The sequence below is a fragment of the Haliotis rubra genome, unplaced genomic scaffold, assembly GCF_003918875.1.
Source record: "Haliotis rubra isolate DU_JTF1 unplaced genomic scaffold, ASM391887v1 Scf214, whole genome shotgun sequence".
Lineage (NCBI taxonomy): Eukaryota > Metazoa > Mollusca > Gastropoda > Lepetellida > Haliotidae > Haliotis > Haliotis rubra.
Genome location: NW_025766159.1, coordinates 783,064 through 810,817, shown reverse-complemented (window position 1 = coordinate 810,817; position 27,754 = coordinate 783,064). Strand labels below are relative to the sequence as shown.

General features: G+C 44.1%; 1 protein-coding gene across 1 annotated transcript in view; it reads right to left on the bottom strand.

Annotated features, from left to right (window-relative positions):
* LOC124276844 (cilia- and flagella-associated protein 54-like) overlaps window positions 1-27,754 on the bottom strand; it is a 105,592-nt gene that overhangs the window by 61,946 nt on the left and 15,892 nt on the right. Inside the window, exons 8-16 of the mRNA XM_046712495.1 lie at window positions 12,983-13,084; window positions 12,647-12,848; window positions 12,121-12,228; window positions 11,876-11,988; window positions 11,498-11,666; window positions 11,062-11,147; window positions 10,240-10,377; window positions 9,868-10,006; window positions 2,940-3,190 (exon numbers count right to left, since the gene is read on the bottom strand). Of these exons, the coding sequence (XP_046568451.1) occupies window positions 2,940-3,190; window positions 9,868-10,006; window positions 10,240-10,377; window positions 11,062-11,147; window positions 11,498-11,666; window positions 11,876-11,988; window positions 12,121-12,228; window positions 12,647-12,848; window positions 12,983-13,084 (1,308 nt within the window). The remainder of the gene's footprint in view (window positions 1-2,939; window positions 3,191-9,867; window positions 10,007-10,239; window positions 10,378-11,061; window positions 11,148-11,497; window positions 11,667-11,875; window positions 11,989-12,120; window positions 12,229-12,646; window positions 12,849-12,982; window positions 13,085-27,754) is intronic.

Below are 27,754 nucleotides of genomic sequence, written 5' to 3'. Positions count from 1 at the left end.
AGTTGCCACTCTTGGACGGTGAAGATAAATCTAGGTTGTTTACCATCCAATATCTTATCTCAGCGTCTGAGAAGATGATGCCTCCATGATGCCTCCATCATCTTCTGTACCAGCATCGGAGATGAGAGGTTGATGTTCCTCTGATGGTGACCTGTGGGCTGCTATCTCTGTGTCGGGTGACACTCGGGGAGACCTGACTGTAGACCTGCGTGCCGACTTGTGTGGTGACCTGTGAGGTGATGTACGTGGAGATCGGCGTGGTGAACGGCGTGGAGATTGTCTAGGTGATCTGTGTCTATGGGAAGACCTAGATCTGCGAGGAGAATGTTGACTGCTTCGTGAAGCTCTTGAATAGTCCCTCGACGTCCTTCTGGACAATGACGATCTGTGTGACGGCCTTCGTGCAGCTTTCTCTGCGTCCGGACCTGGGGAGCGGCGCCTTGACTTCCGTGACGGTTTCCGTGACGTCTGGTGGTCTGAGTCTGCATCTGAGGATGAGGCCGAGGACGGTGACGATCTCTCCCGTCTTCGCGAAGGCCTTCGCGAAGACTGTACATCTGCGTCCTTCGCCGAGGTGGTCTGTGACTTCCTTCTCGAAGGCCGCTTCGTCGTGGCTGCTACGCTGACTGGGGGTGCCTCTGGGGTGTCGTCTCGTTGCTCGGGCCCTGGGCTGGCTGCTTTCTCTCGACTGTAGTGGCCCTCCATCATGGTCATGATCTGCCGCTACAGCTCGTCTGGGATGGTCTGGCGACGAAGTAGTCGGTGCCCTCTCTGCGATGACAGCTGCTGAGCCCTCAGGAAGTCGTCTGACATCAGTGTAGAGGCATCAGGCTGCATGGCGATCTCTGCTGATGTCACTGTAGCTGTCACCGGTCGCTTCTTGTGGCGTCGTCAGGGATGATGATCGGCTGATCATCGTAGAGGCCCAGTTCGGCGGCTGGAACGATCTCGGCTGAGAAAGTTCTTGACGACTTCGTAGACTTCCCCTTGGATGTCGACGCTGCCCTGGGGGTCCGAAGTCTGTGTTGGGAAGACGTCGTGGCCCTCTTGGACTTTAGCTGCGATGACGGGACGTCTGGGGAGGCAGGACGCTTCTTAGAGGTGGCGGACTGCATCCCACGCCCATCTTCCGACGGAGTCTCTAGCGAAACACCAGACGGGAGGGGGTCTATCGACAGCAGCTGACTGGAAGGGGAATCCGATGTATCGGCCATGTCTAACCCTTGTTTGCGTGACCTATCTGCGGTGCGTCTCCACGGCGCAAAGATATTTATGAAAAGCAGAATTGGATAGATTAATGCAGTAACTGCAACGTATCAAACAAGCGCAAGGCGTAGCACAACTAGGGCATAATACATGCGGGTCAGCAACAGAAAAGCGTAAATTGCAAATAGTACAGATTTTCATCAACGTAATACTAGCTGAACAATCACGAACTCACGTGAATAAACAGTAGAAATACGATTAATTATCAATGCAAATTAATGAAGGATACTAGCTATACCTCTATAGTAACCTATAAGAGGTAATAAACTAAGAAAAACCAAAGGATATAGTGTGTAAGGAGACACAGGCGCTCTCACATCCTGCTCACTGGGCGAAGAAGGAGAGAGTGAAGCATGAGGCCAGAGGGTGGCGACACCTGTTCCCGCCAAAAGGGCAAGGGAGGCAACTCTTGGTGAGTACCAATTAGTGATTTTACATTGAAGGGAGCTTCAATTAAGGAGATACAAGTGTTCCACTATGTTCGCAAGAAGAAGAAGACAAGCAAAAGAGCATGAGTCAGGATAAGGAAAAATTAGAACATTATAAATCAGATGATACAGGCCCTTGATGATAGGAAGTTAAAAGACATGACTCTGGATGTCTGCAAACCCTATTCTTGATTTCATCTGCTTGGTAACATGGGTGGTAGTTCATACAAACATTTCGTACCAACTTAAGGGGACAGTTCAGTCCACAAAGAAGCAGATAGCCTGATATATAACAGTCACTTTGATGTGTTTGAGAGTCACACAGGATTTCATCCTTCACAATCCCAACCACTGTACGAAAAGTACAAACTTTCATTCCAGTACAGTAACCAATTATGGACTTTTGTGAACACAAGACAGTTTTAGTGTATGACCTAGAGTATTGATTATATATATTTTCTATATCTTTCCAAACTATTCCAACAATGTTCCCATGAGATTTAGGGCTCTTATTATCAAACATAATGTATCTTGGTAGAATTCAGGTTAACAATTAAGAGAAACTGAATTTTCATATGACCTGCTACTGTTATCATAGAAACTGTCATATTCTAACCACTGCAGCATTAGAATACTTCCAAGAGAAGACACACATGTTATATCAACTTCAGTGTGGCCAAGACCTTGAGTTTACATGCAAAACACTCACAATCTTTTCAGACTGCCCAGAAAGGTACATGTACAAAAGTCTGCAAGAATATACAGGCAATATGAACTGATGATAATATCCCTGACATCTCAAAGTATTGCATGGTTCCAAAGACAAGGTACAGCAATAACTGAAATGGTCCAGCTCTGACAAAACCTTAAAGCATTCCTGCTCATATGTACATTGGGCTACACAATAAACTGTCAAGCTGTCCTTTATTTATCACAATAACATAACATGAATTTTCTACATTGTACAAATGAAGTAACTGTTGTCCTAATACTATTTCAGAAGTTGTGGATCAGCAACAATATATAGAGGACAGATATGAAATAAATACATGCAAGTGACCTCTAACCAACACAACATTGTACTGTCAGATCCAGTTAATTCCCGGTATGTAAGATGTCAGAAAATAAATGCGAGGAGGATGCACACTTCCTGCAAACCCCCATTCCTCATCCCATCCTGATCTACCAGAGCATAGGATCCAAGACGTAGCTGATAATCTTGAGTTCACTTCAGACAATACCCACCTTTATAAAGCTGACATCAGCAATGGATTTTCCATCATTGAGAGCAACTGCTTGTCTGGCAAATGAGACACTCTGCAGCCCCAGCTCCAGTATCTCCCTGGCCTGCAACAACTGTCCACGAGCTGTGATGTTGGCTGTTGAGGACAGCATGGATGCCCGACTCAGATACTGCTGACCAGTGAAGTTTGTGTCAGCTGCGGTGCCTAGGTCGGTCAGTGTTGTCTTAGAGTCCTTCAGGCCTGATCGGTGATCTGATAGACATAAACTATATATCAGCCTCAGATGCACCTCATTAGTCACAATATATAGTTGATTTTCCTTCACAGTTTGAAATACGAAAAACATCAACTAGTTTTTGGAACCATAAATATAAATATATACGTATCTTATAATCATATCAATATAGATTGATCCTTTATAAATTAGTTATTGTTATGCCCATACAAAGAGAACTGTTGAAGAAAGTATGTTTGCTTTGTAAACTAGAGTATACCAATAATGACAAACTATACAGCAGCAAGAGTCTTATATGAGTGCATATTAGAAGTTTTCCGAAGTTCAATAATGACAAATGTATGGATAACAACTTCTTTTATTTTGCAGGTACAACATTTTGCAATAGATGCTTGTACCTTTGACAAGGATGAATAGTCTTAGTGCTACGATCCTTCATGCAAGATGGTACAGATCATTGAAAACATTCAGTTTCCTCAACAAAGTTAAACAGAGCTTGAAGCTTATAAATGCCCTTGCACAAAATCACATTTCAGACAAATTATGCAGACTGCATCATGTGAAAATGTGAAAGAGAACCAAAACTCTAAGAAAGGTCAACATAACACAACCAACACCAAGTTTCCAGATTGCCATTTTATTATGAGCATAAAAGTTGAAATTATATGTCAAATATAACAAGTAGCAATTATATCTAATCTGCAACAATGAAAGATACAATATCTATATTGTTGCCTTGCACAAGGCATTCAAATGTTCATCCCTTTGTGCTTATGCTTTCTAGGAAAATTCTAAATCATATGTTGGATTATTGAATCAAGTCTCTGCAACGGACAAGCAAACTTGTTGACAACATGTAAATCGTAATGTTATTCATGTTACTTTCAGTAAATTGTGAAATGACAAGGTTTTGATTATTTAGACTCCTTGATTTTTCAGAATGTTTGATGCTTTCATTTTTGTTACAGTTTGCAGTTACAGAAAAAATAATAATACAAATTAATTGGAACCGGTCAAATAAATATTGGTGTCATCTTGAGATGACAATGTGTTTTTGATGACAACACACAAATGCACAGAATGGAAGACAAGCACAACAGTATATTAGACAAATCTAAAAAAAATGTGTTTGGTCCATTTGACACATCTCCTGAACAAGATGTACATCAGGGTCAGGTCAGAGACAGTGACATGGGCCCAGGTAGTGAATGTTGACCTGTCCTGCTCCTCCAAGATGTACATCAGGGTCAGGTCAGAGTCAGTGACATGGGTCCAGGTAGTGAATGTTGACCTGTCCCAGTCCTCCAAGATGTACATCAGGGTCAGGTCAGAGTCAGTGACATGGGTCCAGGTAGTGAATGTTGACCTGTCCCAGTCCTCCAAGATGTACATCAGGGTCAGGTCAGAGACAGTGACATGGGTCCAGGTAGTGAATGTTGACCTGTCCCAGTCCTCCAAGATGTACATCAGGGTCAGGTCAGAGACAGTGACATGGGTCCAGGTAGTGAATGTTGACCTGTCCTGCTCCTCCAAGATGTACATCATGGTCAGGTCAGAGACAGTGACATGGGCCCAGGTAGTGGATGTTGACCTGTCCTGCTCCTCCAAGATGTACATCAGGGTCAGGTCAGAGACAGTGACATGGGTCCAGGTAGTGTCTGATGACCTGTCCCAGTCCTCCAAGATGTACATCAGGGTCAGGTCAGGTCAGTGACATGGGTCCAGGTAGTGAATGATGACCTGTCCCAGTCCTCCAAGATGTACATCAGGGTCAGGTGACAGTGACATGGGTCCAGGTAGTGAATGTTGACCTGTCCCAGTCCTCCAAGATGTACATCAGGGTCAGGTCAGAGACAGTGACATGGGTCCAGGTAGTGAATGTTGACCTGTCCCAGTCCTCCAAGATGTACATCAGGGTCAGGTCAGAGACAGTGACATGGGTCCAGGTAGTGAATGTTGACCTGTCCTGCTCCTCCAAGATGTACACATCAGGGTCAGGTCAGAGACAGTGACATGGGTCCAGGTAGTGAATGCTGACCTGTCCCAGTCCTCCAAGATGTACATCAGGGGGTCAGGTCAGAGTCAGTGACATGGGTCCAGGTCCAGGTAGTGACTGATGACCTGTCCCAGTCCTCCAAGATGTACATCAGGGTCAGGTCAGAGACAGTGACATGGGTCCAGGTAGTGAATGTTGACCTGTCCCAGTCCTCCGAGATGTACATCAGGGTCAGGTCAGAGACAGTGACATGGGTCCAGGTAGTGAATGTTGACCTGTCCCAGTCCTCCAAGATGTACATCAGGGTCAGGTCAGAGTCAGTGACATGGGTCCAGGTAGTGAATGTTGACCTGTCCCAGTCCTCCAAGATGTACATCATGGTCAGGTCAGAGACAGTGACATGGGCCCAGGTAGTGACTGTTGACCTGTCCTGCTCCTCCAAGATGTACATCAGGGTCAGGTCAGAGACAGTGACATGGGTCCAGGTAGTGTCTGATGACCTGTCCCAGTCCTCCAAGATGTACATCAGGGTCAGGTCAGAGACAGTGACATGGGTCCAGGTAGTGAATGATGACCTGTCCCAGTCCTCCGAGATGTACATCAGGGTCAGGTCAGAGACAGTGACATGGGTCCAGGTAGTGAATGTTGACCTGTCCCAGTCCTCCAAGATGTACATCAGGGTCAGGTCAGAGTCAGTGACATGGGTCAAGGTAGTGACTGATGACCTGTCCCAGTCCTCCAAGATGTACAGCAGGGTCAGGTCAGAGACAGTGACATGGGTCCAGGTAGTGTCTGATGACCTGTCCCAGTCCTCCAAGATGTACATCAGGGTCAGGTCAGAGACAGTGACATGGGTCCAGGTAGTGAATGATGACCTGTCCCAGTCCTCCGAGATGTACATCAGGGTCAGGTCAGAGACAGTGACATGGGTCCAGGTAGTGAATGTTGACCTGTCCCAGTCCTCCAAGATGTACATCAGGGTCAGGTCAGAGTCAGTGACATGGGTCAAGGTAGTGACTGATGACCTGTCCCAGTCCTCCAAGATGTACAGCAGGGTCAGGTCAGAGACAGTGACATGGGTCCAGGTAGTGACTGTTGACCTGTCCTGCTCCTCCAAGATGTACATCAGCGTCAGGTCAGAGACAGTGACATGGGTCCAGGTAGTGACTGTTGACCTGTCCCAGTCCTCCAAGATGTACATCAGGGTCAGGTCAGAGACAGTGACATGGGTCAAGGTAGTGACTGATGACCTGTCCCAGTCCTCCAAGATGTACAGCAGGGTCAGGTCAGAGACAGTGACATGGGTCCAGGTAGTGACTGATGACCGGTTCCAAGATGTATAACTGAGGAAGACATTATTGGGTGGGTATGTAAGGCGCACTAAATAACTCAGATATGAGACCCTGTCTGAGACAAATTCTGTTTTACCTTGGTACATTTGTGAAACCCATCAATTTAAAGTGTTAGCATGCAGTTAGTTCCACACAACACAGTTAGTTGATCCAACAAGTAGCTCACACAAGTTAATAATTAGAGAACATCACAGCAATACACAAACATGGGTTTAGTATGTGAAACACAACATAGAAGCCCCATCTCTTGGCTGTGTACTGTTTACAGACGGGAAGTGGGAAGTGGACTAAATGTCCCTGAAAAAACATGCAATGCCATTTTGTTTGAGAGATGTTGCAATGAAGATTATTGATTGACCAGTTTCTCATGCCCCTCCCCTGATGGTCATTCAATCCTTGTATCTTATCACCATTCTATTATGATAAATACCCTGGACATATTCCACACTACAACTCTGTTTAGATAATCACCAGCTCTATCTCTCTATCATTGATGTACCAGATATAGTACTTTCTCTCATTAGAATGACTCTTCTGATCTACATTCAAAATCATTACCTCATATGAACACTCAAGAATCACAAGTATGTTATAATTACATCAGAGATGGAAAAGAAGATTTACTGGGTACAAGACAGGGAAGTAAATACTTGTGCTACAATAAGTTCCAGCTGTAAGTGTTGAGTAGAATAATGTTGCTATAGACGATTGTTTCCCTAACAAAAATTAATGTGGTAAATGTGCCCATATATGGGTATATATTGAATTCGATAAGAAATGCAAATATTACAAATGTTTGAAATTACACGAACAAAAAAGACATAAATCAAGGCCAAATTGTGTCTATTCAGTTCTCGGAATGTCATTCTCGTCAGTTGTTTCTCCTGATACCAAAGTGGTTGCTAATGGAGACCATACTCGATACTGAAATGTCATTTCCAATGTCTCAAAAGTGATGATACAAAATCTAACGACTCCTTATTGACATCATAAAAAAACACATCTGGTTATGCAGGGCTCGTTTTTGTGCTTTGTTACTTGCACTGGTGCAACCCAATATTACAAAGTGCAACCTAGTTATTAGTCTTACTTGCACCAGGTGCAAGTCAAGTTTCGAGAAATAAATCAACAATAAATCTAACATTATAAGCATAAATACAGTCAGCTCATATTTCTTCTAAACTTTGAATAGCAACGGCACCAAAACATTGCTATTTATAGACACCTCTTGGCTATGACAGCTCCAGTAAACTGGAACCAGCTGTGTCTCTGTGTTGCTATGGTTTCATGGGTACAACATCACAGAAATATGTTTATGTGCACCGAAACCTCTGACGTTTTAACACACTACGTTGCAACTGGAATTTGGTTGGTGCTACTAGGTTTTTATCTTAGGTTGCGCCTGGTGCAAGTCGGTTAACATCTCTTAAATCGAGCCCTGTTATGAATAAGGATCATTTGTGTGTTCATTGTAGGGATCAAGCTGTTTTTTGGGCATGTTTTCATAGCATAAATCAATCTCTCTATATTCACCACAGTATAACAGTTTTACGTGATTAATGCTTCTTTTGGAACTGAGTATATTTTCCAAATTGGTATACATCATTATTGAATGGAGACATGATATGAACAAGAGTCTGATCTATTTCTTAAACCTCAATATGGATCAGGGTTGAGCACAGTCAGATCTCTTTCTTATCAGTACATCACACCTTCTGTTTATGACTTTATGGATTCTGACAGGGATGAAATGAACTGGTTAGTTCAGGAAGCAGCAATCAAACAAGTAAACTTCAAGCTCAGTGAGCTAACATCCCCCATCCTCGAGTCAACGCCTTCACACACATAAAGCCGCTGCATCACGTTGTTTACTAAAGATAAGGTATCTTTGAACCATTGTGCTACACTGTATATCTGTGATAACAGATACAATCTGCTGATCACATATGTGCAATTCAGTTTTACAATTTTACATTTTCTTTACTTTAAAGTTTGAAGCAAAATACAATACTGATGGTAAAGCCAGGGAAATGTTTTCCTGTGTTTGGTGGTCATGCTTTCATTAAATTTGCAAAAAATGAAAAAAAGAGAGCAAAATAAGGTGTTTGATGTAAGCTGGTTCAAGGTCAAGTCATTTTATTGTGTTTTGTTTCCAAATTTAACTTGTGCCATGATGCTAATAAACCAACACTCTTAACGTAACACATAGGGTTCTTCTGTTTTGATAATTGGCTTCGTGTGTATAATTAATCTGAATTCAATCCTACCATATCTCTTCTTGTCTCTATTGTCTATGAAAGCCAAAACATTGATCAGCCATGGCAACTGTAATACTCAACATGACTGAGACAGAGTGAGATGGATGTTTCAAGCAATATTAGTCACGAATAAGAAAACCTCAACAATTGTAAACCTGTTTTAGATGATGTGTGTGTTGAGGGTTGACAGCGGATGTTGAGGGAATTAGCCCCGTAGTGAACATAAGCAGTCTCCTACACATACCCCGCGGAGTGATGGGACTGGTTTCAGCCAAGGCCTCAGTGCCTTGTGTTGTTCCTCGTTCATTTCGACTATACCTTTGTGGGCGTCCTTTGACAGAACAGGCAAAAGGTTTCAAAAAAGTTGCCTTTCATTAAAATTTAATTGAGCCTGAAATATGTCTATTTTTGTGAAACAGAATCTGTGAAAACAACATGCATTTTTTTTCTGAGGATGATGTCATCTTGAATGTTTTGTGTTGCACAAGGATTACACATATTATTGGCAAACATACATTGAGTGTTAAATACACAACTCCAACACAGTTTAAACACATAATGCTACATGTGACACTGACAAAGGTTTGAATACATAGGTGTGCCATGATTATACATGCAAATACAACTCCACACACTCAGGCGACATCAAGCAACCAGTCATTATGGAAGGTTTCTTTTATATTTTCATCATAATGTTTTTGCAAACACTCTTAAGAAGCAGGGCCTAAATTTTCTAAATGTTCATAGTCCTAAGAATTCCTATCTTTGATCACATCCAATGTGTTACATACAGGCTTAAGAAGTTCGTAGGGCTACGAATATTTCGAAAATCTAGGCCCTGATGAACACTGAATTTGACAAGAAAATTAAATCTGAACAGAATATGAAAATGTATTTCTTTTTCATCCAAAGTGACCAAAATTACCCAGAGTTTGGAAAACACAACATAAAAAACTTGGGATGAAAAATATAATTTCAAAGCCACAAGTGTATATGATTGTATAGTTTGAATCAATACGCCATAATCCTGGCATTGACATACCAGAAATATATGTGTAATACAGGTGTTTTCCCATGAAGAGACTTACCCTCCGTAGCCTCCAAATGGGCACTGCTCTCATAGACTAGCGCCAGTCTTAGCACCACTTCAGCTGTAAGGGCAGGGTCAACACTACTGATTCCACTCCAGCACAACACTTGGTGGACAGCGTCCAGCAGGAACATCCACTGGAAGAAGAAGACAGTACGATGAAGACTCCATCAGTCAGTCTGTCAGTTCTATGAATAATTACATCACCATCTTAGTTGGGTCATAACTATTTTGCATGCGAAAGATATCAAGGAAGTTTTGTACCATTGGTCTTGATTTGACTACTCAATTGTCTGTCAGTTACTGAGCTGTTAATGTATTCAATCTTAAATTAAACACTTCTCTTGACCCTAAAAGTGTTTGGTCATACCTTATTTGGGTTGTCCATCTTGTGAAGGTACCGTGTATTGTCAACAGAACCAGTCTGAAATTTCTGGAACACTGTTTTGCACTTGTTCCACAGAAACAGCCCAGCATCCACTATCATGTCAATCTCGATGTTCTCTTGCTGGGAAGTAGAGGTGAAACATATACAGACATACATGCATGTTTAGATAATGATGAGCCATTCAACATTTACAAGGCAAACTGGTTAGAGCTTGGTCCACTGCTGTGCAGGATGTGTGTTGTCCAAGTGTAGAAGGTTGTGTAAGCTGTACCATCCAAGCAAACACACAATGACGTCACAATGTTGTAGGAATCTTACATTGTAACATAACTTTCAGTAATGTGACATCATGGATTGTAACTATATACTTGCTTCTTATATATGGTGGTTTGGAGACATTCTGAATCATGAACAGACAAATCAAATTTGAGGTGCTTCACAGAACGATATGTCATGCTATAAGTTTTCCAAGGACATGCAACCCTGCCTAATCAAACTCACGAGCACTGAGGAACTGATTCGATTGATCAATTGCCCTGACAGCGTTTATAAGGAAATAAGCATGAATTTCATGTACATTTCAGTCCTGTCAAGAAGTGATGAGATTTGACAGGCACCTCAATCATTGTAAAAGGTATTGTAGGAATGTTGCAGCATGGTGTCTTGGCAATGATACATCATAACACTCTAGTAACACAAAGAACAGCCCTAATACAGAGGTAACGTCATCTACTCTCCTTGCCATAAGATTGCAACAACACTGTAGAAGATTTTTTTTTTTGTTTGCTGGTAGGAGGTACTCACCAGGAAAGGTCCGCTGACGATGGACAGGAGGACTTCAGCCAGATTAATCAGATCATCCTGGATGCCAAGAGATTTCACTGAAGTGCCTGAGGAGAAATGATCTTCCGTCACAACTCAAGCATGTACTAGACCTTTACCTCAGTTCAATCCCAGTACAGAATGTTGTTGATATGAACATCCCTGTCCAAGGAAAGAGTTTATTCCATTTTGCCAGAGTCATTACATCTTATGTTAAAGCTGTCTAGTGGGCAACTAGAGCTTACACTTGTTGGGGTGTTTTGTTATATTTCATCATTATTTAGACAATGCTTGATGACATAATGTACCATAGCGGGACCTGAAACTAAAACTTAGCACAGGAGGCAATGTCTCAAACACTAGGAAAACTTTTTTTTTCCTATTTGGGCACGTTAACATGTTTAGTCTTACCAGGTACAGTGGATGGTGGAGGGTTGCCTGCCCCCTGATGCTGGCTCTTCCTCTTTCTCCTCCTCTACAACGTTAGCCATCCGCTTGTGGCGTCGGTTGCTGCTGTTGAGTCTCTCCATGGCCTGCAGCAGTTCCAGCGCCTTCTCATCCCACATGTATCTGTCTTCACTCAACACCTACAGAACACGCAGCACTCACAGGTCATGGTCAATATTCATGGCATTCACACTGAAAATGCATTTGTAATGTTATTAATTGTTGTAGAACTATCAAAAATACATAATTCATGAAATCGCTGAAACATCACAGTAAGAATACAAAGTCCCTTTGCCAGGCACCCAACATACATAGAATCTTGTTTCATTGTCTTGAATAATGTTCCTACCTTCAACTGTGTAAGGAGAGGGTCCACTAGCAGGTCAAACGTATCCCAGTGTTCATAGTTGAAGGCCAGTTTGACCAGTTTGATGACAGCACTGATAGGCACTCCATCCTCACCTGTATTTGACAAATATACATTCATGACCTTGTCATTACACTAGGACTGGCTATTGATATAGATTGTAGATACTGAGAATTGTCACATCTAGTATCATTTATAATTCTTCCCAATATTCTTCAGATACATACCCTTTGTGGCCATCTCCATGAGACCCCTGTCAGTGACCACCGAGGCTAGAGGATGACCACCAAGTGAACTCATGGGCTTGGGGCCTGGTGGCTTGTTCCCACCTCCACCTGGGACACAGGACACATGTTTGTTGTAAGTCAACTAATGAGTATTGGTTGTTTATAGCTTCACAGTGTGTGTCACCACACCTCATTATTGATCATATTATCAACCACCGGTTGCCTGTCTAACACTTTATTATTTACATGTTGCTGTGATGGAGCACAAGACAATATTTACTTTCACACTAATCATTGGTTCAGACATTTATTTTGTTGTAACAATACAGAAGGTCTATTATTGTGTGGAGACTGGTTGATGTAACTAACAAAACAACCATGACAATTCTTTGCCATCGGAATACATCACAGGTTCATCAAAACTGTTTATGTTATTGGTAAAATTTAGATTATCATAGGAATGTATATTTACATCTGAAATACACATGAAAAAGCTCAACAGACAGGCAAAAGTCAGTTTACCAACCTGCCAGGATTTCCTGTGCTGCCATGAAGAGTTCACAGAAGACATCTAGGATCTCTGGCTCATTGTCTGGAGCTGGTGGGGAGGTGAGCAGGATACGTCGATTTGTGTCCTGGAGACTCTCCAGAACAGCCAGGATTTGGGCAGCACTCCCTTCAAACATGTCAGCCAACATCTTCTCACTTGGGGTGCGAGGCCATGGAAGCTGCATAAACAGCAAATGTGTCAAACCTAAATGTTCCTTGATGAGCATCATGAAGCAGCAATCAAACACTGGAATACTGGAATAACTTCACACATTAGACACTGGATGGAAACAACTTGTGAATAGTTTCTTACATTGAGAACATCCTTGAGGTTTGCCCGTGTTTTGGGCCGCAACAATCCCTTTGGCTTCCTCCTGGTCTCCATGACAGATCTCTTGTACACCATCACAGCCATCTACAACATGAAATACTGCCTGCTGAATGTGTTCATAATAAACAGGGATAAAACTCCAAATGTATTGTTCCTCTTGTGAAGGTTACAAAAACTACATATCATAACTAGTTGTAACAACAAAGAGTTTTCTCATTCACAGATGGCCCAACTTTTTATTGAATTATTTTATCAGTAACAAAAATATCTTGTTAATGAGAATTTTGGTTGGCTGGGTGGGCATAAACCATGTGAAATAGGATAAGTCTGTAACATATCAAACCCCCAAAGTTGACTTCCATGAAGGCTGAAAGTGTGCACTTGCTGCGTGAGGCAATGGTAGATGCTAACGTTTGCATTTCATGAGGGATGAAAGTAACCAGTGGTGGTTAGACTCCATAAGCATCACAACACATCCAAAATGGACGTTTCCTTCTGGATATCTGTGTCTTGAAAGCTGTTGACCATGAGGCAAACAGTCTCTTTAATTACTCCACCAATACTTAGCAGCTTGGAGGTAGAGCTTCAATGTCCTGGGCCCACTTGCACAGAACGATCTTAGCGCTACAATTATTGTAAATCCTTAAGATCGTGATCTAAGGCTTCGGCTACAACCGCCATCCACTTGCACAAAGCAATTGTAGGCTAAGATCATTGTAAGTTACAATCAAAACTTACAATTGGTCCAGACCAATTGTAAGGATCTACGATCATTGTAGTCTGTGACAAAATGGCGTTCAAGTTAGTGTCTATTACACACAAATAATCAGCTTTACGTTTGGAGATTGCTTTTATATTGCATAAAACTGTATGGTTCGCCTTGACACTTCAACAACACGGAGAATGCACAACCGATTTAACGTTGGTTACATTGTTATTTGCTGTAGTGAACCACAAAACTATCGAGTCAATATCACAAAGTACTATTCCCACCCAATTCAATGTTGTAATAAGTGTGAAACATCATACCTTTTTTGATATTCAAGGAAAGGATAATAGCAAATGGTGTCTGCGTGCGATTAGCAATAGCCGTGACTTTTTCAAAAACTCAAGGGCAGCATTTTTACGCAAGATGGGAGTAGTTTCCCTTGGCATATTATGTCGTTGCCTTAGGCCTGCCGTGCCCAATGTATTTGATGTTGTGACATCGCTGTGCTCCATATATATATTTTTTTTCGGTCACATTCGTGTCATGGACTTTGTCTTAGTTTATCATTAAAATAATCTACAATTAGATAAAGTGTCCAAACAAGTTTCTTTCTCATTCTTAAATCTAAAATTGAGTCGGGTGAGAGACGAGGGTTTTTAATCTATGTATTTTAAATATAATACAAGCATTCATCAGACAGGGAAATACACTTGCTGAGGCAATTTGTGTAAAAAGGAATTTCACAATAAGAAAAAACAATTATCAACGAAATAGGGTTAAATAATTAACATACTGTGAATAGGCAGTCTAAGTAAACTATGCTCAGTATTATTCGTTACACTGCTATACTGAGTCTAACAAAACCTTGTGGAAGGTCGCGTCAGGTATCCTTTGAGCAACCTCTGACCATCCAATTTACCGTGAGACGGCCAAATGGATTTAACCAATCAGACAACGGCTACTACTTAGGGTTTGGCGGGACTTACAAAATGGATTTTCTCTTCCCCGGTTGCCAACACTGATCTCATAACAAATGAAAGTCCGTATAGAACACAGATATATGACCTGCTGAATACACGCTTTGGGTTTCTGTTGGCATGGCTATCATTAGCTAATATTTCCACAAGCTGACATCCTTGAGTACTGACAAAAGGCTACTTTCAGCGACTGTTTACTCACTCTTGTGGCGTTCTCCATGTGGATCACTCGGAAGCGATCGTACGAAAAATAGCATTCGGAATCGTTCGGGTACAAAACTTTTTCGAGGTAAAAGTTCAAAAGGTATGTGCGAATGTCAACTTTCGCGATTTGGTAAGCTGTGTTCTGATTGGTCCATTGAAAAGGTCAGCTGACGCGACCTTCCACAAGGTTTTGTTAGACTCAGTATAGCAGTGTAACGAATAATACTGAGCCTAAGTTTACTTAGACTGTGTGAATAGCTATTTAACAACACATACTACAAAACATCCTCATCAGCAGATTTCAAGCTTTTGATTGCACCTTCAGGGTAGTATTCCTGTGACAACCAATGAAGGCGCCAGTTCTGCCAGAAGAGAAGACACCATTGGTAAGTCATTCTCCCAGAACATTAGCTTTGCTTCCAACTGTAGTAGATCTGCTTGCTGAACAACCACACATGGCAGAAGACCAAACAGTTCAATTCCAGGACGGTTCTCTGGACTGAACCTTGTGCTCATCTCTTCTTGCAGGTGGTCAAGGAAAGGGAATGATCAAATTGAGCTTGAAGTGTTCTTCGGGAGATTGGGATGGTGCATTCACTTTCTGTGTCATCCTCTTCACAATTCAAGGAAGATGTATTTCAGCATCAACCTGTTCTGCAATAGCACAAGCTTCCACATACCAATCATGACACCTTTGATCCACATCAGCCCTCATGGTTTTGATCATTGATACCCTTTCGTCAATAAGTTTGTAAGCCATGTAGATGTCATTGTCCCTTTTTTGAAGTTTGACTGCCAGTGGTTTAACAACTTCAAGTGCATTATGGGCCACCACAAACGCCATGATGTGTTGCGAATCTCTCAGAATGGTCAAAAGCCCTTGTGCTTTTATGGTTGTCTCTTTGTCCCATGCCCAGTTCTCATCACGATAAATATCTGCATGGTTTCGAGGATATAGGATGGCCTCAAAACATGTGCAAATGTGGCTATACAATGTTTGAAAGAAGTCAAAGCACACATGCCTCTCAACCCATCTAGTCTTGCAAAATCCTAAAAGACGAGTTCTTGTCGTATCAGTGCAAAATGCTTTCAGAACTCTCTCTAAAAACCTCTGGCGTTTTGGTGAATTGTCAAAGAAAAAAAAACTTGGTTGATGTTGTCCATCATGTTTCTGATTTGAGGGATATTGCATGAAGCGACAGAACATGGCTGTTGCAATGCGTGTACAAAGCCGTAGGTGCCAATGTTTTGACATGAGCCTGAACGCCAACGCGAGTTGAAGACATGCAGGATGCACCATCATAGCTTTGTCCTCGACACTTGGTGATATCAATGCCTTGGTATTTCAGTGACTTTGAGATAGCTTCTGCAATATGCTGACCTGTTGTTCTTTCTAAATGTACATAATCAAAGAATGTCTCTTTGATAGTCATTGTATTTTGATCAACATATCTCAGGCAAAGACCAAGAACCTCAACATTGGAAAACGTATCTGTGACTTCACCTGCAATCTGTGCCCCCTCAGAGACAAACCTTGTTTGCCACATAGTATCACTGTGTCAACTATTTGTTTCAGAATGTGGCAGTTCAAGTCGTACATCTCCTTATTCTGTTGAGATATCTGATAAGGTAACAACTTTTCAGGTTCTTTGTACATGCATAGGAAGTCCAACGCCGCAAAAATGGTTTGTTTGTGAAAAAAAAGGTATTCTGGTGAGTCTCAAATGCACCATGTTCCCAGTTGCTTTAGACAAATTTGTGAAAGGATACTTTACTAAAGACCCTGCGCACTTTCGCTCATCGCCCAGGTTCGGAAACAGAACACACATTTTACATAAGCCTCCACCTGCTGCTGGACTGTACACTAGCCAACTGTACTTATTCAACCAGCTGTGCTGGAATACAAGACGTGTTACTCGTTTCTGTTGTGGTCGAGCTCTTGTTTGCGAAACAAACCCATCATATTCTGAAGTGGGATGAAAGTAATGTTTCAGGTATTTGTACTTTTCATCTTTACTCAAAGTACTGAGCTTAAGTTTCCCTGAAACAATATCCCCAACGTCAACGCAGTCATACCTTACAGATGTGCTCTTCGTCTCAACTGGATCAATGCCAGGCACAGACATTTTCGGCTTCTTGTTAGCTGGTTCACTGCTTCTGTCCTTCATATCCCTGGTATCAGATTGTGAGAAACCAGACACTGTGAAGCCTTTTTCGGGTGCTTTTTTTCATACACTATCAGCTGAGTATGTGCTACCCAGATTCTCACTTTTCACTTCGGAAAACTCTGTATCTGGCAAAGCACACTTCCTTTCCATCTCTCTCTAGTTTCAATACAGGCCATAAAATGGTTAGGTTTCCATCCCGCTGTGTCTGTGCTGGTCATGTGGGTCCACATGATACAGATAGGTGGGGTCTTTATTTCCCCAACGAGTGGTGTGATGGTTTGGTGCATGACCTGTCGATCAATTGCTACACTCCGATATGACCTTGCGCTGAAAAGCATTGCTTTCCGCGTATATGTGTATGAGAGAGGTATACCGTCCATTGTTTACAGTGTTAAGTACCTCTTTCCGAAATGTTTGTTGCATAGATGAAGTCACAAGTGATTCATCAGCTGCTGAGGTAACAACGACATACTGTAACAAGTTCTGCTTTTCCTTGGCTTTCCCACCTGACATAGAAGCAAGTGATGACTGGTTGATGTATAGCTTCTCGTTCACGACAAGCTAATTTATGATACGCACCCGGCATTCCAGATGGTGAGTTTCATCACCCAAAAGTTGTTGGGATATGGCTTGAAGGAGACAATTTCCATCACTAATGCATGCAACTGGATGTCGAGATGTCGGAGCATCAGCTGGATAAAGACCGACAGCCACGGAATCGCGAGGAAACTTTACACACTTTGGCACTTGGTCAGGTAAGTTGAACTGTTTGATACTCTGCGACCTCAGAGAAAACTGAAACTTCAAACATTCCCAGCCTTGTTTGGCTGCACTAACTAATGCTGAATGCAGCCGCTGGTAATGTACCACGTGCTTCTGGTCGTCCATAATAAAATGATTTCGACATGTAACAATCTTTCATAGTCAACAAGATAAATTTAAAACCAACAGGTACACAAATATTATTGCAAATCGGAAAAAAACTATGGACTGAACACAATAGCACATTGACCATCTGTAAGCTGAAACTAAATTTATTTGAAACAAAATGACAACTATGAAAACGAACTATGAAGTCCTATTTTGGCAACGTAACTAGAAAATGGAATCTAATCCAAAAATGATTGATTTATCATGAAATTATGAACTAGCAACACTGGAATGAGAAATCCTAGAAACAATTGTCAAAGGTCTATACTGCTCGAGAACCGAGATGAAAGACCAGTTATAAAGAATGCAGCCAGTTATTACTATTCGCAGCAGCAATGTGTTGGTGCGTCTGGTCAGAACGAAAGGTGAACGAGAAGTGACAATGCCTGCTTTGGACTGTGAACCTTTTGGTGCATGCACAACACCTGGACATGGACCAAGTCAGACCAAGCGATTTGGTGTAAGGGCAAACCAGCCACCTGACTAGCTGAAAACTCTAGGGTATGCGCCAAATACTGGGAATGTTTATTGTCGTGAAGAGATATGGCACTGCTGTCCCATTGAAATCAATGATATAGACTGTTGTATTCAGAAATTACAGTTAACTGTTGAGATGGATTGGCGGTTTTTAAGACTTTCTTTTCATAATCATCTTAGTGTGAGATACCGATCATAGGTCCACCACAAACTTTGGAAAGGGTGGGGGGTGCACCCCAGTTTTCACGAGAGTTTCAATTGTCATTTAATAACTTTCAGGACAAAAGGGGGGGTGGGGGTGGGGGGGTGACCTACCCCCTCTGGATCCGCCTATGCATGAGTAGGTATTTCTGTGGTTGCAATATTACATTATTAGTTTATTAATCAAGACAGTTAGAATGTAGAAAAATATATGTTATCTTCCTTATAATCGTTTTCTTCGAAGATTTGTGGGATTACTTTCATGAAAATTCTGCAAGGTGCGATTGAGGGAGGTATGTGTTGTGTGCAGTAACCAGTTCCACTTGGTATTTGCGCAGCATGCTATGCGCACTAGCAGACAACTGTAGACAGGAGTCGAGTTTAAGAAATTTGTACCTCCACCGTTGAAGAGTTTGATCTTAGTTAAGATCGCGATCTTACATCCATGTCGTCTTACAATTGCGCTAAGATCGGCTTCGTTCAAGTGGATTAGGGCAATTGCGTGGTGATTGTAAAGTTGATTGTAGGGGCCTAAGATTGATTGTAACTAAGATTGTTCTGTGCAAGTGGCCCTGATTAGGCACAGGGTGAGATACCCATAATCTTCAGGACTGAAGAATGTGCAGTGATCATAAGAAGCCTTTCTGGAAAGCCTTACAGTTGATTTCGTTAGTGAAATTCCATCTTGGGCCTAGATGGACTTTCTCAGGTTAACGTCATTCTCGAAATGGACCTTATTGAGACATCCATGGCATGAATCTCACAAATCCTTGCTGTTGTAGGTCAGCACAGTAAGAAAACAGCTTTTAAAGTCCAAAACCCACCAGATGAGATTGCTGATCTCCTCCAACATTAATATGATCCCCAGGATCATTAGATTGCTAAACCTCATGATCGAGTCCTATGATTCCTGAAGGGAATGCCCAATACTGTCAATCACTTCTGATTGCCCTGAGCCCAATCATTTGTTTGATCCCTGTCTTTTTGGTCAGAAACTTGCAATTGCTCATTGTACAATCCTGCAGTTGACCATCCGATCCTATCAACTGTTACAAAGTCAACAGTTATTACCATCCCTATGGTGAATGTCCAACCCAGTCAATTACTCTAGATCTAATTGCCGCTCCTCTTGATAGGTATGTCTGCTCCAAACAGTGAGCATTCAAACCTGTGAGTGTCTCCTGATTTGTAAGATGACACCCCCAATTGTTCCTACAATGATAGTGGTCGTCTTGTGGTGATCTATCCCTAGGGTGCTCTTGATTCTTGTTCAGGCATTTGTAATGTTGACTCTCAGAAGTTGATCTAAGATCCCTAACTTTCTTGGAGAGATGTGTTCACCCTTGTCACTTGTCTGTGATATTGTCTGCCTCAGGTGACAGAGGAAGTAGAATGACATTACTCTTCTCTGACATTTTTTAAAAACATGTTAAACTCCATTTTGGTGATATGCTTGCATTCATCACATCAAAGGAACAAGGACCAAGTCACACAAGCACTTTGGGGGTTAAACTTTTTCCACAAAGAATACACTAGAAAAATGGATAAATAGTCTCTGAAACTATATGTCTTCACAAAGTGGGTATTAGAGGGAGAATGTCTAGAATGAAGAAGGCATGAATCTCGAGCCTCACCCTGAGTTTGCTGCACACTTGCGGAAGGGTTCCCTCTGAATGTGTATGGGTAAGGGGTTATGATGCCCGGGACATCAACAATACATGATCTAAGTATTATTTCTACTCAGCATCAAGAGCAGTTAGCAGACATACAATATGTCACTTAAGTTTAAGATAAAAAACATAAATTTTACTTCATACATTTTATATGAAGTGAGGTCAGTCAGCACTAAAGGTTAAACCTTATTTTGTACAATTATCTCTACACCTACACCAGTAACAGAAGTGGCATTCTCCCTCAAATAAGCTGTGTTGCAATGCACTTTTGGAATTTTGTGTGTTGTGTTACACAACAAACTATTGATGGGTGTTAATACTGTTTGGCCATCATCATTCACTGGAGACTATGTGTTCACATGAAGAAATCTAAACTCAGGAATACATCAGGAGTAGTATATACACTGGGGGTACGAGATCACTTTTGCCAAAAGCCTCTGTAAAGCTTTATTTCATAAATAAAGCTTTTGTCAGGCCCCAATCTCTTCCGCTAGTGTATATACCACTTTTGAATCCCCAGACAACTTCCTGGTCACTATGACCGGTTAAATATCTTGAATCGCTACTTCTTGGGGGGTAACATTGTGTCGTGAGGTATGATCAATAATTCCTCTCTGACGAAACCTCTCGACGGCCCATCTTTCAAATAGTACAAGTTCGGTTTGTCGTCTTTGATGTCCACTTTATCTATGCTATAAGTTTTGACCGACCATGTTGGATCGGTGGCTCGTTTCCGAGTGTCTCCTTAGTGTTCTCCCGGCTGGTAGAGGTACCTCACGAGAACACGGTCGTGTATTTGTTTCTCCTTCCCGTGTGATGGTGCAGCCGATTCAGCAGCCACTGATTTCAATTTAATAGCGTCGGCCGTTTTTTTATTGGTGAGACGAGTGATCTCGTGATTGATAGCCGACACCACTTGCGGTAGCCGCGCGACCCATTCGGTGTTGGGTTTATTTATACTTATTTCCTGCGCATACTGATGTCCGAATAAGCGCTCGGTCAAAGTCCTATTGATGGCTTGGCTGCGATGAGCTCCCGCCGCGCCGCGACTGACTTGGACGTCGTGCTGGGCTAGCAGTTGTGACACTTCACTCATGAACTCCCGTCCGGGATCGACTTGCATGTCAGCGGACTGCGCTTGTATATGCGCTCGAATCCGCGAGCTACTTGGGCCGAATCTTTCGCGGTTAAGGGCTCCGCTTCTTTGTAGCAGCTGGCCACGTCAACGATGGTTAGGGCGTACTTTTATGTTTTACGTCTCACCCTGTCGTGAGGTAGAAACAGGAGGTCGGCTTGGTGAACGCGATTGGGAGCCGACACGTCAAATTTTCTTCTAGGTACGTAGCGCTGTGCCGGTAGGTAGATTTGCCACAGGGCTTGTTTTTCCAACCACGCTTTGGCCTCGTTTTGTGATACTCTTGCTATCTCGGCAAGCTTGTGTATGGCGCTCGCGCCTTTCCAGTACCCACGCGGGCTGTAATAAATGGCCTCAAATTTTTTTTGGCGCCGTGACATTGTATATATACGTTTATTTTTAGTTCAATTTTTCGTGCCCGTACGTGTACGTATTGATTCCATCGATGGCTATCCAACGTTTCGTGTCCATTGGCGACAGGGATGTTTTGTTTATCGTCAGCCTGTATATCCTGTGTCAGTTGCTTCTCAGCGTATTCATTCGATGCCTGAATGTGCGGGTCTAGAACAGGGCTTCCTTGAATCTGGCGTGTTTGATGTGTTGTTTCACCACGCATTTCTTGACACCCTTCGCCTTTTGGATCTTGCCATTGTCGGCTTTCAGGATGGAGTACATCCTTGGCCTCAAGCCGATGTATTCTGCGATGTATTCCGCGATCCGCAATCATCCTCCATCTTGCCGAGCACTTTTTTGTTGACTTGGCTGTGCATTGGGTGATCTTTGGGGTAGTCGCTGGTGTCGTACAGGTGCATGTGATTCTTCATATACTCGTACACGTCCTCGGTTCGAATTTCCATCAGCAGGGAGTCCGTGTCCGTGTACAGCACTTTGCACCTGTCGCCGTACTGTTTCTTGAGCTCGTTGTAGTAAAAGTCGTACATCAGCTGCTTGGAGAGGTCGAGGATGCTCATCCCCACGTAGACGGGCTGGTTGAATTTGATGTGGCTTTTCCTCATGTGCAGGGCCACCAGATCGTCAGTGAATATCTTGCTCCGGTTGAATGCCGGGCTGGCTATCAATTTCCTGAGCTTGTCTTCCTCTTTCGACCGGACTAGCTTCACGGTCACGCGTTTCCTCAGGTTCACCATCATCTTACCGAACACCGAGTTGTTCATGAGCTTGTAGAGGTTCTTCTCGAAGTCACTGGTGGCCCTCTTTCGCAGGTCCGTGTTCATTCTGATGTAGGGCTCCATCCAGGGGCTTTGGTTGAACTTGAGCACCCTATGAATTTTAGTCAGCCTCATACCCAGCAATAGGTACAGCTGCAGGTTGCGATAGTGAACGATGTACTTGGGTTTTTCAACGTTGGCTGGTAGTCAGACATCCAGTCCGGGTCCACCGTCAAACGTTCTGGAGCCAGGGGGGTAGCCGTTGTGTGACTTGTGTAATGCTGCTGGAAACTCCAAGCCCACTTCGAGTATGTAACCCTTCCCCGAATCCAGCGGTATGCTCATGACGTCTATCTCAGGCCCCCATTCGACCCCCCCGGTGGGTAGATACTGGCTCATAGCCCAGCCGTACAGGTTGTTGGCGTCGAGGTAGAGGATGTGGGTGGTGGGCTTGCTAGAGTCGTAGCCCTTCACGTACTCGTTGTTGGCTTTCGCGTAGTATTTGGAGGCCATGGAAATCCCACCTTGCAATCCCTGATGAACAGGCGCATGTTGTAATCGGTGAGGAGTTCTAGTTTGACTCAGGTCTTTTTTTAGCAAGGCATCCCAAGAAAGACCGGGGCTAGTGTAGTACCATTCGGGATCGAGTTGATACTGCTTGAAACACGTCTTTCTGAACGTCTTGAACACGTCAGCCAGCAGAAGTACGTCTGTTCTCATGTTCAGGTCGTGGTAATCACCCAGGTTCCTGCAGCCCAGTTTCTCCCACACATTCTGGGCGTGGCCGTAATCGTCCTGGGTGATGGCCGAGAAGGTCAAGTTGCTGTAAAACCGACCGATGGAGGGTAGTCGGGTCTCGGCGAACTTGGCCCAGCGGTCCATGTACTCGTAGGGGTAAACACCCTTCCTCATCAGCAGGGGCCGAGTCTCGGCATCGGTGTATCGATTGGTGATGTTGAAGGTATCGTTGGCCTTGAACAAACTGTCGAGATATGACAGCAGGAACTGAACTGAATCGATGAACCTCAGGCCGTTCAGGGAGAAGGAGATGTATCTCTCCATGTTGTTGGGAATGCACGTCAGGGTGCCGTCGACCCTCGCGATGGCCTGCATGATCAAGTGTCGTACCCTTTCAAGTTGTGGAAGACCACGGGGGATGTTGATTGTTTTGGGGTTGATTCTGAGCTTGAGGTTGCACGCGCTGTGAGCGGTGCCTCTGTACTCCCCGATGATGTTACAGTGATCTCTCACCAAATCACCGTCCAGGGATGAGTCACACACGTGGCAGTGAGTGCTGAAGCCATGAGCTCGCCGGTCGGCTTGGGTCATACGCATGGGAACGACGGTGTACAACTTTTTCCTGATGGTTTTCTCTTCCTGTTGCAAGCACATGAGAAATTTTTCAGCCGCGTCGGGACCTCTGTACACCACGGAAGCGTTTGTTTTCCAATCACATCGGACGACCACGTATCCGAACCCACAGGCCTCGTGCTCCTGCGTTTTGTGCGTGTTGGGGGATGGCCTGATGGTGTCAACGTGTTTGATGAGGGCTTCGAAGTCAGCGTAGATGGTGGTTGTCGAATTTTAGGGTGTTGTCGCCTTCCTTGGGCATGTCGTTTCGTATGGCCATCTGCCCCACGCCTAGGCAATCCTCCCGGTGTGATTCCAGCAGGTCGGCCCGGGTGAAGACGTGCAGGCACTGTTCGCAGAAGTGCCTCTTTTTTCTGTGTGCCGATTGGTCGTACAACTGCCTGCTGAAGTGTTTTATCCACACGTAATGGCACTTGTCACCTCGCTGGATCATGAATATATTGACCATGCGACCCTCGGTCACCGGGTTGATCCTGTGCACGATCGTTTTGTTGCCTTCGTGCCCAAAGACGTTGATGGCTATGGGGTTCTGTTTCTCGATTTTGGTGACCTGAGATATGGGGGTGGGTTCGTCTGTACCATCCCAGTTGAGCCCGTCGGCTTCGGGTAGCTCGAAGCTCTGATAGCTACCCTCATGCAATCGTCTCCTCTGTTTTTGACGTTTACCATGGCTTGTTTTTTCTTGTAGTAGGGGGGTAAGTCTAGGTACGATCCGCCTCTGAACAGTACGTAGTTATCTATGTCTAGATAGACCTTATCGATTTTGTCCACGGCCCACCCAGAACCCCTGTGCGTGTAGCGTTCCAGGTATTCTTGTATTTGCTGAAGTGAGGTGTTGATGGATGCGTCTATCTTCTCGGGTTGAGTCGCGACTTCTTGTTTACCTCTGATGTAAGGCTGAATGTACTCAATGGCACCGTCCGTCTGCTGTTAATCAAGCGACATGTTCACCGTGATTTTAAATTTGAGACTTCCCAGATCGTTCAGTTCCTCATTGACTTTGTCAGCAATCAGAGGCTTGACGTCGCCGATGTCTATATTTTTGTCTACATTTATCCGCCAGCCTCTCAGATAATTACCTACCGCGCGTTCAGTTCGCACGAACTGTAGATCGACGACTCTGTGTTCGTGCAACAGTTCGACGAGCTCGGCTTTCCTCATACGGGAATAACCTACCAGCCCCAGCTCTTTCGCTTGGAGTTTGAGTTGTTTCACAGTGGGAGGGGGGTGTATGTCGAGTAATCTAAACAGCTGGGGTTTCCTCAATCGAGAGTAACTGGCTACACCTCGTTCTCTCGCAATCTGCCTGAGCTCTGGGACAGTAGACATTGTTATACCCAGGTGTAAACCCAATCTCTAATTAGGCCTCTGGCTAGGGAAGGGAGGTAACTCCTCCAGCCTTATCTACCAGGCCAACAAAGTAATGAAGCGCGCATAAAATCCTTAGTGGATCTACTTCAGCGTTGTAATCGGCTATGCTTAGGTGGACCGTTTTGATCCCGTACTGGGGTAAGTGTTCCAGGTGTTCTTGTATACTTCGTTATGAGGCGTTGAAGTACTTATCCAGCTCAGGTTGAATTGTGATTTTTTTCCCCATACGCTTCGACGATGGTTTTTTCGTCCGCCGGAATTTTGTCGAGCTGATCTTGCGGGAAGACGTACCCGACGCGCAATCGAGTTTTACTGATACCTTGGTACACGTCATTATTACGTTCACCCTTGCTTTTCCAGAGATCCATTTAACAGTAAAACACGTTGCTATCGTCGATGTTCAACACCTCGTTGCCGCTGATTTTGATGGTGGTTTTCTTGATGATGGCACGACCCACGTTCCGCACAAGTTCGTGTGTGTTGTCGGAAGTCAATGCGATGTTAAACGTCAGTCGAACCGTGACGGGAACAATAAGGTCATTCTCCCCCAGGTTGGGGAATCGAACCAACAGCGTTTGGTTTTGATCTATCTTGCTCGGATTATTGGTGATAGTCACCGACTGACGCACGGCTTTGGCGCCAAGAGGCTCTCTTAATCTTCGGGAAGGATCTAACTTTCTTCCGTACTGTGACATTGTTATATACATAAAATATAAAAGTTCAATATAATTAATATAATGGCCGAAGGTGGGGGTTACGATGACATCCAGATTGATGACTTGTGGGATAATAGTGCCCACTCGTTTGGGGGTGAGGAGGAAACCCCGTTCCCGCAAGGCAACAGACTCCTGAAGCAGACCGTCGACGAATACTACGATGTGTTGAGGCGTAGACACAACGTCAAGCCGTTGGGACGAGACTATTCCAAGTTCAAAATTGACAACGAAGGGACGCTGCGATTGAGGGCTCACCCGGAGGTCGATCATGAGCAAACACACGAGAAAACCGCTTGCCTTATCGATAATCACCAGTCGCCATGGGGAGCAACTGATCCGCGATGAACTAAACCTCATAGATTATCGGCCTAAGCTTCCCCCGAAGGTCGTCCAAGATCTGCAAGCTGCTAGGGCCGAACTCAGCAGTGGCAGGGACGCCTTGGGCAGCATAAAAAAACTGTTGGACACGTACCATAACAAACCCTTACCTGGGTTCGAATTTACGGTTTGGGAACTGCGAGGGCTGGACATGGCCATGCAAACCATTCGCGGATCACTCGTGGACAACACAGCCAAAGTGGACGCGATCGATGAACACATCGCCCTAGAAAAACAATTGAAAACCATCATCGAAAAACAATTGCGTAACCTGGAAGAGGAAAGATCGACCCGACTGGAAGTGGCGTCCTCCTTCCGAGAACAGCTTCAATCCCAGATCAGCCGCGTGCGGGAAACCATCGATCGAGTCCTCTACCAGGACACCACGTTGGCCGACAGGATCCGAATTTTGATCCGCGAGCAAGGGATCACCATCGCCAGCGTTCTGACGGCATTAGGCTTCATCATATCAACCCTGGTCGCATTGCTGAAGGGAGGTGGAGGTACACCCACACCCCCAACCCCACCACGTGGTGGCTACGCCAGAGACTGGGTGAGAAGACACCTGAAATCTCTCGGTAGCATCCTGGGTAGCATCGTCTCGTGGCTGCTGAGCACTCTTCCGAAAACTGTCACGTGGCATGGCCAAAACCTGTGGGCAGCCATCGTTGCCGTGGCCGGGCTGGTGTACGTAGCCGCTAAGGAATTTTTAACCAGATGAGGCCCAAGCGGACCGCGATCCCCCCCGACCACCAGCGCTGTTTTACTATCGAGGTGTTCCTTGTTTTCAGCCACCTTGTGTGGTGGAAGGGGCTGTGGGGGTGCGGGTCGAACCCTGGGCTCCGGGGGTGATGCCACTATGCTAGTATTCGTTGTAGATGTGATGGTTGAGATGTTGATATTCGGGTTGATACCCAGCTTTTGGTTGACCGTGGCGATGAATATTTCGTTGTTGTAGCCTACCACTTTATTGACTTTCAGTTGCATGTCGCTCGGGGCCATGTACAGTCCCACGTCGAACACGTAGTCGACTTTAGACCGGGCGTATTCCTATACGTTTTGGTAGCGTTGGATGGCACTCAATAGATCAACTGGAGCATTAATAGCATCCTCAACGTTTGACACGAACTGTGCCTGTGTGTTGTAAGCAGTCCCGGCGCCCACGATGCTGGAACACGTTTGCGTCTGCACACCCACCAGCACCCACACGTACGTTCTAATCGAATCGTTCAATCTGATGACACCGGCACAAGTAAACCCTTTCGACGTGTCCAG